Below are 12,721 nucleotides of genomic sequence, written 5' to 3'. Positions count from 1 at the left end.
GGCCTGAAATGCAGAGCTCTGCCTGCCCCTGCTAACCACGTACTGGAATTAAAGGTGTGTGCCACCATGCCTAACAAAGGCTGGTTTTTTAAAGTTGTTGTTTATTTTGTTGACAGGATCTCATTTTGTAGCCCTTAACTCACCTTTTTATTTTTTAGTTTATTAATTTAGTAGATCACTGTCCACTGTAAAAAGAAGCTTGCCCAAGCCTGCATTGGTGGCACATGCCTTTAATGCCAGCCATCAGGAGGCAGAGAGCAGTGGATCTCTGTGAGTTCGAGGCCAGCCTGGTCTACAAAGTGAGTCTAGGACAGCAAGGCTACACAGAGAAACCCTGTCTCAAAAACAACAACAACAAAAACCCCAAACCAAACCAAAACAAAAGCTTCCCTGATGAAGGCTGAGGTCAGTACTCACCTATGGTATACACATAATAATTCAGGGGCAGTTTGATGCCAAGACTATTTAGCAAAGCAGCAGTAAATTCTCCCCTAGAGCCATGACTTCCCCAAGTACGTGCTTTCAACCAAGTTCACAGTACCAGACCTGAGTTCCCTTGTATGTTGCTGGCCTCAACTCCAATGAGAAAGTGGTTGATTTCTCCCCAAATAATCACGCCACTCCATCACCAATGGACAGAGCTTGCCATGCAGGCTGCGATTGTAGATTGTGGGGTCCACAGCAGTAGAGCATCTGATGGCTTTTCATTCCCCGAAGCTCACATAGTACCTTCTAGAATTTTGGAAGTTGGCCAGCGCGGAGGGAACAGTCATTGGTTTCACAGTCTTCAGCATTTAAAAAATGTGGTGTCTTTGTCAATAAGGTCTTATGATCTGGGTCTGATGAGCAGTGCCCTATGATGTGTTGGCTGTTTTGGGACCTCAGTGGTCAGCAGCTCACAGAGAAGCTCCTCACATCTGCTACAGAGCTTCTCATTTAATGATCTCAGGCTTCTCAGAGGAGCGTGATCAACCCGTGCAGGAAACTCTCATCCAGGCTTTCTCATTCATTATTTTTATAATTTTAAATGTTATCTTATGTGTGTGGATGTTTTGCCTGCATGCATGGCTATGACCAGATGCATGCCTGGTGCCCATGGAAACCAGAAGAGGCTACTGGATCCCTTGGAACTGGAGTTACAAATGGCTGTGAGCTATGATGTGGGTGCTGGAAATTGAACTTGGGTCCCCTGGAAGAACAGTCAGTTAGTTCTCTTCATCACGGAGCTATTTTGCCAGTCCCCAAACTTTTTACAATTATGTTAGTGTGTGTGTATGTGTGTGTGTGTGTGTGTGTGAGTGTGTGTGTGTGTGTGTGTGTGTGTATGTGTATGTGTGTCCTGGCTGTCCTGGAACTCTCTCTGTAGACCTGGCTCCCTTCCAACTCATGAGCCACCTGCCTCTGCCTCCAGAGTGCTGGGATCAAATTGTGCACCACCACTGCCTGGCTTAAATTTATGTTTTCTTTTCTTTTTTGTTTGTTTGGTTTTTCAAGACAGAGTTTTTTGGTGTAGCCTTGGCTGTCCTTGAACTCACTCTGTAGAACAGGATGGCCTTAAACTCACAGAGATGATCCTGCCTCTGCCTCCCCAAGTGCTGGGGTTACACACGTGCCACCACGCCCAGAAAAATTGTCTTTTACATCGACTTAATATGTAGTAATTTTCCATGGGATTTCCCCTACGTCTTTAGTTTCGCTAGCTTCTCCTCCTGCCCTTCCACTGTCCTCATACATTGTCACAGCAGCTTTCTCAGCCCTGGTGACCCACTCCACCTCACAGCTCCTGAGTTCTGTCATGACCGTTCTCCGAGGGACTCTCCCTTTCCTTCTAAAGGTTCTTTCCAGCTTTTATGGCCTTTATGGTCACTCCAACTTAAACATACTGATCTGGAAATTCAAAGTTGGGATGTACATATGAGAGGGAGCATGCAGCACTGGTCTGTGTAGGCTTGGGGTCCTTCACCCAGTTTTTGCTCCTATGGATCTGGAGTATAAATTAAAGCCTGGTACCATGGTGCCCCCAGCGTTGCTTCCTGCTCAGGATTGACTTGAGGAGTCAGGGTTGTTCTTTTACTTCCACATGAGCTTTCAGATTCCTTTTCCTAGTTCTGTGAAGAACAGTGGGATTTGGGACAGGATCGCACTGAACCTATACATTGTTTTCAGCAATATGTGCATTTTCATGATGCTAATTCTGCCAATCCCTGGATGCTGTTGTAAGTGGGATTTCTCCCCCTTCTGATTTCTCTCTCAGCATACTTGTTACTAGGACATGTAAAAGCATCACATTTTGTATGATGCTTTTGTGTCCTGTTGCTTTCCTAAAAGTGTTTATTGTTTCTAAGGGTTTTCTAACACAGTCTTTAGAGTCTCTTTATCTCTGCAAATAGGATGCTTTGACTCCTTTATATATTTGAGAGACTTTTTGGCACAGCCTTTGTTGGATCCATTGTATCTATCACAGAAGCTACTTACAGAGTTATCTGTCTAAGGCTTTCACTTGCTTGTTGAATATTTGTTTGTTTTGTTTTGTTTTTCTGGTTGTTTGAGACAGGGTTTCTCTGTGTAGAGGAGGACATGTCAAGAGGATCCTGGGTGATTTTCAGTGTCTGTAAGACCTGGAAGCACAGTGTCATTGATTCTGATGCCAGCGGTGAATACTAGAAATGCACTACACCGCAGAGTGCATCCTGCCTGGGTCATGGAGAAAGGCAGCTCAGGGAACTGTAGCCATTTACAATCAACCTGATGAGAGAACAAAGAGATAGCTCATGGGCTGAGCTGGCTTGTGAGAGCTGAGGAAACACCTGGCTGAACATCTAGCTGTGTGGGCATGAAGGGGTACTGTGCTTGCTCTCCACAGTGACCTCTTAAAGGGCAGGTTAGCCTTTGAAAGGATGATATAAAACTATTGTCTACATGCACAAGTGCCAGGAGAAAAAGCCTGGTTAATCTACACATCTGACAGAATCTAAGAAGCAGCCATAGGCATAGTCAGGCCCAGGCTTTTCCAGCTACTAAAATGAACGGGAAGACACACTCAGTAGCTTAGTAACTTGGGAGTATGGCCTGACCTAGTCTCACCAAGTGACCGTAGTGTCTACACATGCCCTCTCTGTGTTCCTGTGGGCTCAGAAAGAGAAGGCTCCCTCTGGCAGAGAGGAACCAAAGGTTGTTTCCAGGTTCCCTGGCTGCGGAGCTTTTAAAAGGCCTGGGTTGTCAGCAACTGTCTGGGGACCCACAGGAGTACTTCCTCCACACTTTCACTCTCTGACTCACCTCCAGTCTAAAAAGTCAGATTTATTCCATAAATCACAGAAAGTGTCACCTGGAAGAAACCCTTGCTCAATATCCTCTGAGATCTGTCCTGGTAAAAGGGCAGCTTCAATGTCTGTCCCATGTCCCATGTCCTCGCACATGCATCTCCTCCACCAGGAACATGCAGCCTGTGCTGCTGGCTCCAAGCACCATGGCTGCCTTGGAGATTCTTCCCTACACTGCTTAGATGAAGATCTTTTTCTTCTAATAAAAAAACGATTGATTCCCCATCCGCAGTCTACACGGGGAGTATCTCAAGTCTCTATTCTACCACATGTGACTTCTCCACATTCTCATCCTCGGAGAGAGGTGAGAGATCTGTCCCAATCAGAAAATAAGTGATGCTGGGCCAACATGCTGACTCCATGGACAACAATGGAGGCACAAGAGCCCTGTGTGGATGCCTGGCAGCCTAAGACAATACGCCACCCACCTGTCCCTACACAATGCAGAGACACATCCATTTGATGTGTCCCCTCCAGCTACTGCAGCACCTGTGCTGGAAGGACAACAGCCAAGTGCAGGAGCTGGAGTGATGGCTCCTAGATTAAGAAGAGCCTTTGCTGCTCTCTCAGAGAAGCCACATGGTGCCTAGCAATCATCTGTCACGGAGGATCTGTCTCCCTCTTCTGTTGTCTGAGGGAACTGCAAGAATGTGGAGCAAAGACTCACACTAGACAAAACCTCTCTTCACATAAAATAAATACAAGCGACTCCAAAAATCAAACAGTACACTGAATGGTTTGGCAAAGACCAAGAGCTAATAGAAAACTCTACTTCCCAACATGACTTGGAAGGTGACCATCTCTGTTGTGCAGTTGTCAGTAATGCTGTATTGCACGAAAAATGACACACACAGCACAGGGTTTCCTGAGTTCTTTTACACCCCCTCAGTGAAGGTTTTGATTTCCTTAGAAGCTATAGAGCTGTTCAGGTGTATTTCTCAATGATTTGATTCATGGGGCCAATAAGGATTGTTCATTACAGAGTACTATATCTTAGGGGTAGCTAAAGATATGACATCATGGAGACCGGATGGGACCGATTCCATCATTAAATGTGTATCTATGGAACTGGCCACACTCTCAACACAGAAGACACCATGTCCTCTATAGCCATGATGCCTGGAACATACAGAGATCCATCTCTGCCTGTGATTTCTTGGGTTACAAGAGTGAAACAGCACATCTGAACAAAAAAGACGGGCTTAAGTGTGAGGAGTTGAAAATTACACTTTTAATCATCAAAAAGACATTTTTCAAAAAGGGTTTTAAAAGGGCAGTCAACAACAAGAGTAAATAGCCTTAGAAAACTTGAAAAGCAATAACAATAACATATAACATTCTAATAACAAAATCAAAACCAAAATAGCTAAAGGCAAAAACCTCAAACCAAAACACCAACAGAAAACTATGCTCAGCAGCGTCCTCTCACTGTAGGGTTAGCAGCACAGACCCACAGGCTGTGGATGGCCTTGGACTCTTAGTGGCAAGGTGGTCACATCAGTCCTCTGAAGGGATGAGATTCAGAAGGCAAAGGGAACCAGACCCAGAAGCAGCCTGGCTGGCTGAAAGGCTCGAAAAACTTAGGGCCTATTCACCCAAAGGTAAAGCATTTGGAGAAAGACATTCCATCCCAGGCCTTCTGTGGTGGCTGGGGATGGGGCTCAGCAGGTGGCTTCTGATCCAGCTGCCTGTTGCTGCTTCTTTGCTGCCAGCTGGGCTGACTGCAGTTTTATCTCCTGTTGCAGTGTTTCAGACCTGGGAGAGAAAGACAGTTAAGGCCCAGGGCTAGTGGTGATCTGCCCTGTGGGCTGTCAGGCCGCTAACTCCCACCATCTCAATGGTACTGGACAGTTAACATGATGCTTTAACTGAAGTCATTGTAACTCCAATAAGAGTCTAAGAGCTGGACCTAGAAATTTTCTCAACCTTAAATACATGTCAGAACTTGATCTAGGTCCTGTATGATCTCTGTTCTGTTAGAAAGACTGGGGCTTTCAGCTACAGGCCACTGGCATCCCTTTCTAACTCCCATAGTCAACAGCATAGGAAGGATCTACACCTTATCCATGATGATCTACTGTTGGACCACGTCACTTTATAGACATGATAGAGCCTTGCCACCAGGGCGCCTCAACAAGGTCATGAGACCAGCTCACTCCTCCTGCTCAGGAGTCTCCTGGCACCCAACAGATATATAAGGTAGAGCCTGTCCTGCTGGAGCAGCATTTCTTGAGTTGTGTGCCTGAGAACAACAGCCCTGCACAGGCTCAGGCCCCAAACAGACACCCATGTTTTCCTCAGGGCTGGAGCTCGCAAACTATATCCTGGCTCCCTAGGGGAGTGTGTTGCAGAGCCCTCCTGTGAAGGTTCTGATCATCCCTGCAGCAGAGGCATCTGCCGGCTTCATTCTGGAAACACATTAACCTATTGTGTCCAGAGAAGCCTTTTCACAGAAATGGGTAAACACTACAGAGCAGTGTTCAAGGGAGAGACTCTGATCAATAACAGAGGATGTTCCTATAAAAATATACTTTCAGACAAGTGTGGTTGTGTACACCTTGAGATCCCACCCAATGGGAGGCAGATGCCTATAAATCTCTGTGATTTGACGGACATCCTGCTCAGAACATATTAGGGAGAACAGAGGGGAGTCACAAGGCCTCAGACACACGGGGCATCAAACATACTGTCCTGGACAGAAGTTCTTGTTGACTGGCCCAGCACAGGACTTTGAAGTGTTCTTTCCCTGCAATGGCTCTTAGCTTTGCTGGCCAACAGAATCCCATAAAAGACAGAGGTCCCAGGTACAGGGGACCCAGATGGCTTCACCCTCTCCTCCCAGCCTAAGCTCCTACATCATCTGGATTTCCCCCAACTCATTCTTCAGCTTTGAGCCTAAGTCCCTCAGCCGGATGATCCGCTCCTTCTTCTTGCGCAGGCACTGCAGCAGTTCCTCCAGGCCTTCTAGCACCTGTTGGTTACAAGACAGTGTGTAGTGCAGGGCTGCTCACAGGCGTGCGCAGACTTCCATGCAGGGGCAAGCACACAGAGAGGATCGCATGAGTGGGGAGGGAGGGCACAGGCGGGTGGATGAGCAGCCAGGCAGTCCACTGGGCAAACGGACGTGAGCCTGACCCAGCTGACTGTCCCTACCTCCTCCTGCTGGGTCTGGCGGTCACTCTGCTCCTCCTCTTGGTCCTTGCACATCTGCTTCAGCAGGGCCCATTCCCCTTTCACCTTCTTGTTCTCCTGCCTCAGTGCTTCCACTCTCTTCTTCAGCTGATTCTGCTCCATCAGGAGCCTGCTGTGGAGGTTGCTGGAAACACCCTCTGCAGAGTCAGCCCCTGCCGACCTCCTCCCTCCAATCCCTCCTTCCAGCCCCATAACCCCCACCTGACCCCAGGTTCCCATGAAGAACTAGGAAACAGCCCAGTCCAGCCCCGACAGCTGCACTCAGGAGACCAGACAGAGAGAGCAGCCGACTCAGCAGAGAATAAACAAGTTCTAAAGTCCCCAACACCTACAGGGATTCACGACATTTAAAAGGGAAGAGGAGTCTCCACCTGCCCTTTACCTTCCAAGATAATGGGGAAGTATCAAAAAGAAGGGGAGGTGGCAGGCACATAGAGGAAGGGGCCACAAGCTGTCTGGATGAGACCTGACAGGCTGTGGCCACATGGTGGGGCAGGAGGTCCCCTTCTGTCAGAACTCTAGAGGAGGGGAGTAGGGCAGAGGAGGGAGGGAGGGTGGGAACAGGAAGATACAAGGAAGGGACAACATTCAGGATGTAATCTGGATAAATTATAATAAAGTAAAATGTAAAAAGAAGGAGGGAACAGATACCCTCAAAGAGGGACAGGAGACTCAAAGGGAGAACATTCTAACTACCTGTCCCATAACAATCAGCTCTGTCAACCCTGCCTGAGGCCCTGAGGCCCAGGGCTGCCTGACACCCCTCTCAGGCTGTGAGTTCTTTTCTATTTAGAGGCTCCTGAAGCTGGAAGCACAAGGCTGGGAGGAGCTAACAGCCTCTTTCACACTTAGCCAAACTGAGTCCAAGAGGCACAGGCAGGCTGACGGCCTAGAGGCAGAAGGGATAGATCCCAAGCTGGGGACTCTCCTGTCCATAACCCAAGCAAGGCTGTGATGGCCATTGCAGAAAGGTTGGGGTCCCTGACAGGCACTTACCGAAAAAAGCCAGTCTCCTGTTTCAGCTCCCTGAGCTGCTGTGAGGTTTCCATTTTCTCTGTCTCCATGTCCTGGAGGGCCATCATGGCCTGTTTGTGCTCCTTCTTCAGTTCCTCCACGAAAGGATTCGGCCTGTTGTAGGGCCTGGCCCCAGGAGCAAAGAACCACATGACTACAGGCCTCAAGGAGCTGGTGAAATCGGGCTGTGCCCTGGACTACCCAAGCCCAGAAGCTTCCCCATTCTGGGCCTCAGGTGCTGGGAGGTCTGGCTACTCAGGAAACTTGCTTATGAAACACCAGCAGATGCTTGATGCGCAGCTGAAGGGTGCCCTGGCTGACGAGTTCAGGAAGCAGCGTCAGGAGGCTGGAGGGGCTCTCTAGCCTGTTATGTTCTCAGGAACCAAAAGCCTGGGATTTCATTTCTTCTGCTTTCAGAGCAGTGATTCTAGATCCTGGGGTGACTCCTACTGTAGAGTCAGACTGTGCACACAATTCTGGGGATGAGACCCAGCATCAGGACACCTACATAAACTGCTCAAGGCATTCCGATGTCCTCCAGTCTGACCACATAAGCCAAGAGCAGCCCTGCTTTAGTGCGGCTCCTAGAACTCAGCATTGATACTGTGCGAGAGGCAAATCTTCAGGCCCTAGCACAGAACCCTGGCTCCCAGAGTCTTGTGAGACACATAGACATGAAAGTGTGTACGTACACACACATACACACACAAACACACACACACACACACACACACACACACACACACGCACACACACACACACACACAAGAGGAGGAGATAAAGAGAGACAAAGAAGAGGAAACACAGAGAGAAAGGGATGCTGAGGAAATGCACGGAGCAATGTTGTCTCAGAGTATAAGGCAGAAAGTCAGAGACAACAGTGTTGATCTCCACGCATGAAGTGAGGTAGAGCAAGTGGGACGAGCCTACTCCAGCTACACCAGGAGCTTCTAGCACTCAGTCACCTGCTAGGCAAGTGAAACAAATCTCATCCCAAACTCACAGCAGCTAGTATGTCACATCGCACAGGCCACCACCTGTCAAGGTATTTCCAAATGCTTGCTGGGAACTCACTCTCCACTGCCTCAATCCCTGTGTTGTGTGACACAGACCACAGGCTCTGAGGAAGCAGAAGGGTCCGTTTCCCATCTCACTCTGACCAAACTTCAGGTCCTGCCTCTCCTCTGAGAAGCATCAAGGGACACGTGGTGGGGCACAGAAACACCCTGGAGGTACAGCCTCGTAGATCCCATAGCCTTAAAAGGAAAAGATGAAGGTGACATTGCAGACCCAAAACTGACACCAAAGGGTTTGACACAATGCAGACCTCTTGTCAAGGGATCCTTCTGTTATGAGGATGACACGATCCCTCAGGTCATTTCGCTCCTGGGTTATCACCTGCAGCTGCGCAGTCAGCCTCTCCATTTCCTTCCTCACCTGCTTCTTGGAGAGGAGGTTTGCAGGGGATGAAGGCTCCCCACTGGCCCCTGTAGGGAGAACTCAAGTGAACTTGCATTGTGACCAGGCAGAGAGGTTGGACAGACAACCCAGATTTCTATATAGGCAGAGAGCAGGCCTGGCTCCCAGTGACACACTAAAGATATTGTCCCAGGCCTGAGATGCCTGCTCTGTGGATCTCAGCTCTCCCACCACTCTTTAGGGAAGTGGCTATCTATGTAGCCAGGTGTTTTCTCTGGCTTACTGCACATGCTTCAGCTGACCACAGAGAGGATCTCTTCAGGATTATTCACAACTGCACAGGATGCAACTTGGCTTCAGAGCCCCTGAGCCTGGGATTACAGAAGCCAGGAGAATAATGGCACAGTGACAAGCACTCAGGGGCTGTGAACAGGCCCGCCCTCCTGCCTTGACACTCTAGGACTGTGACGGTGTATTAATAACCCTTTGGGTAGCAGACCAGGATCAGAAGACTGATCAGTTCTCCCCACTGACAGACCAACACACCCAGAGCTGGCAATAAGGATCCAGCCTCTGTCTTGGTCCACTCCCTGCGACAGTTTGCCTGCACTAGAGTTATGCCATCCACCCACAACTATTGATTCAGAAACCTATAGATGTCACAGTCAGGGTCAGGTGGACTTAGGATTCCTGAGGACATAAGGTCATGGCCAGGAGCATGTTTCTCTCTCTGTTCCTACTGTCCCATACCCATGACTCTTAAAAAACCAGTGGGAGTGAAGTGCAGTGATGCCCTACCTCATCTTAGGAAACATTATCCCTTCTTGACTCCTGATGATCTCCATTGTCCCCATGTTACACCCCAAATGACCAGTAAAAGTAAAACCTAGGAGCTCCCAAGACAACAGCTTTGGCCTTACCAGCTCCTGACTTTGGGGATGGACAAACTACTCTTGTGGAATCCTGCACTTTCAGGAATATTGACACCCAAGGAAGTCTATTTGCTTCCCAGAGGCTCATGTTCCTGTACTCCATTACTGAAAAGCCCAGCCCAAGCCCACCTCCTCCAGGAAGCTCTGCATCCCCTGCCCAAGACTCACTGCGCCTTCCCCAGGGCCACTTCTTTCTTGGTAGTTTGAACTCAGATGGAAGCCCAGCTTCCTTCTGTCTCGCCGGGGATTCTCCACGGTCCCCATTCTCCCTACGAAGTAGACTCCTCAGTCTGGCCAACATCTTGATGTGACCTCTTGGTACTGAGTGAATGCCCTAAGGGCACTTGCTTGCTATTGCTACAACAGTGGTGACATCACAAAGGATGACAGGACAATGTTCAGAGAGGGGATCGCTGATGTCATGGGGAGCAGCCTTTGCCTCCCTGCTCCTGGTCTCCTTGTGGTTACCAGATGCTGAGGTGCCCTTTCCAGCATTCTCTGCTGGGGCAGCCATTGACCACCACATCCTCTCCAGCCAGAGATCTGTCTAGGCTGGATTGGAAACAGCTTAGCTCTTCCCATGTGGGGAACTGAGTGTTTACTCTCCAAACAATGCTCAGGAGTGTCTCACCCCTTCCTCAAAACCCACTATTCATCAATATGAGAAATTAAATAGTAGGGAGAGATCACACCAGCAGGGGTGTAGAGGAAAAGTCACCTGTCTCATGTGTACAGGGGCTTGAAAACACATCCAGGAAGAGCTGCAGGGCTAATTGCAACGGGGCGTGCTTGTTAGGAGGTACAGTCATGGAAGGCATGTGCTTACTTTTTGAAAGTTGTCCCACTTGAGGTTTAATAAGAAAGACGCAGAGACCTGTGCTTTTTCTATAAAACTTCAGATAACATCCTGATGCTCACAAGCTCTGTGCAGTGTTCCTGGATCATGTGACCACCAGCTGACAGCATGTGTGTAGAAGGTGCCATTCCTAAATTATCCAGAAGCAGACTAGCACCCTACATCCAGCTCAAAGAGGTCGACTCACACCCCATAGATTATGATGATATCCAGCTGAGTGTAAATATTGATAAATGGGAGGCTCCTGTAGATCAGGTGACAGCACCACAACTAACAGCCACAGCAACCACCAGCTGCAGTGAGCATGGCCGGAGCCTGCTGCGGGTGGTGTGCCTGCAGCTGATGAGGTTCAGGCATGACCCTCAGATGACCTGATTCTATCAGGACAATTGCCACTTGCTGAACTGGGAGGGAAAATCAGACCATAAAGCACTCCAGATTATTAACTTGATTCCAGTGGAGAGAATCATAATATATGAGGTTTATCATCACCCCAAAGGCGACTGCAGATGGTGTAATTTCGGGGTGGTGAGGTGTTTTAAAGAAGCATGTCTGAAGAAGGTGGGAGACTGATGTCACCTTGGCAGGTGTGTGCTCCTAAAGCATGGAGAATGAGTTACTGGGCTGAACTGTTGATGCCACATACATTCCATCAATGCATGGCTTGCTGTCCATGTTGGTGGCAGCAGGACTCACCTAGGACCTGAGGTGTGCCTTCCATGTTAAGTTAAACCCAAAGCCACGGTGAGGATTCAGGATTCCTACTTCTCTCTTGAGAAAGCCCTCTGTTTACAGAAGGGTAGTGACACTGCGAATAAAGGAGCCATGACCTTGAAAGCAGTAACAATGACTCCCACTACAAACAGCATTCCCGAGTCTTCTGCTGCCTGAGCATGGACTCTCCCTGACTGCAGTTTTCACATCTCAAGGCTGTAGGATGGACCTGGTGATTTTCTTTGCATGACTGTGTAGGAACAGTGAAAGTTCTACAATTCTTCAAGCTGAGAACCTAAGAGCCTTCACTATCAACAGCTTAAGCTAAAAGCAGAGAGTTGTGTGTAGACATAAGGTCACTGTGTACTTTAAATTATGATTTCTTGTCTAAATGTTGGGTCATCTCTGTTCCCAAATTGTCCTCCTCTTATGGCAATAAAGCAGTTTACAGCCAATCATTGAGCAGGGGAGAGAATAGGGCTAGACTTCCTGCCAGCCAGGGGAGGAGGAGAGAGGATTGGACCAGAGGATTCAGCCATGGGTAGAGGTACAAGGAAGATGAAGAGGAAGGAGCTGGAGCCCAGGAAAGCTACAAAGTGCAAGTAGCACTGGGATGTTAGCTGAGGGTAAGACAAAATAGCATAGAGGGTTAAGAACAGACTTAAGCTGCTCAGAATTGTGTGGTGGAGCCTTGAATTACACAAGTGTGGCAGTTATTTGTGGGATAGCTGGGTAAAAAAAAATAAGCGAAGCAAAACACACACAGTTTTATAAAAATAAATTAAAAAGTTGTAGATGGACAAATTGTTAAGTGCATACGGCCCAGAAGCCAGTTCAACGCTGAGGAAGTCACACTGTATCCAGACCTGCATGGCTGTCTGCAGGATGCGTAGAGAAATGAACAAAGCTGTGGAGTTCAGGGAAGGCATCGGGGGACTAGGTCTCCTAGAAATTATATCATAGAAAAACTATAATGCACATCAAGGACTTCAAGTCTCTTACATCCTTAGGAGTGGAAAGGTTTGAGAGCAGGAAATGCCGTGGCCCATAGTGACCACAGAGGTGCATTTCCACCCAGAGACTGGGATTCCCTTCTTGCCGGGGATGCATCAGGGACAGTCAGAGAAGGCTGAGACACGTCCAGAACTGCTGGCCTCCAGAATAGCTCTGAGAGTGATAGTTAGAGTGTGTTCCGATGGGACATCAAGGACGCTTTATCAGGTATGACTAAAGTGAATTCCAGAGTTTGAGCCAAAACTTGCAACATGTTT

The 12,721-nt window shown here is 48.4% G+C and overlaps 1 protein-coding gene across 1 annotated transcript; it reads right to left on the bottom strand.

Moving 5' to 3' along the window:
• Positions 1-4,532: 4,532 nt before the first annotated feature.
• On the bottom strand, positions 4,533-10,215 carry LOC311589633 (disks large homolog 5-like). Its single transcript, XM_084768191.1, has 6 exons — positions 10,049-10,215; positions 8,857-9,016; positions 7,512-7,655; positions 6,477-6,639; positions 6,179-6,294; positions 4,533-5,078 (listed from the first exon to the last, which is right to left on the bottom strand). The coding sequence occupies exons 1-6, from the start codon at positions 10,179-10,181 to the stop codon at positions 4,985-4,987; spliced, it is 810 nt and encodes a 269-aa protein (XP_084624317.1). The 5' UTR covers positions 10,182-10,215; the 3' UTR covers positions 4,533-4,984.
• Between the last annotated feature and the right edge of the window lie 2,506 nt (positions 10,216-12,721).

The sequence above is a fragment of the Acomys minous genome (assembly GCF_964271855.1).
Source record: "Acomys minous genome assembly, chromosome: 18".
In the NCBI taxonomy this organism is placed as follows: domain Eukaryota; kingdom Metazoa; phylum Chordata; class Mammalia; order Rodentia; family Muridae; genus Acomys; species Acomys minous.
The sequence above is the reverse complement of the archived record's forward strand: the minus strand, read 5'-3'. Positions and strand labels throughout refer to the sequence as shown.

Coding starts and splice junctions, on each gene's coding strand:
- LOC311589633 (XM_084768191.1), bottom strand. CDS start 10,181: ATGTTGGCCAGACTGAGGAGTCTACTTCGTAGGGAGAATGGGGACCGT. Junction 7,656..8,856: donor GAAGGATCCCTTGACAAGAG/GTCTGCATTGTG, acceptor TCCTGGGGCCAG/GCCCTACAACAGGCCGAATC. Junction 6,295..6,476: donor GCCAGACCCAGCAGGAGGAG/GTAGGGACAGTC, acceptor TGTAACCAACAG/GTGCTAGAAGGCCTGGAGGA.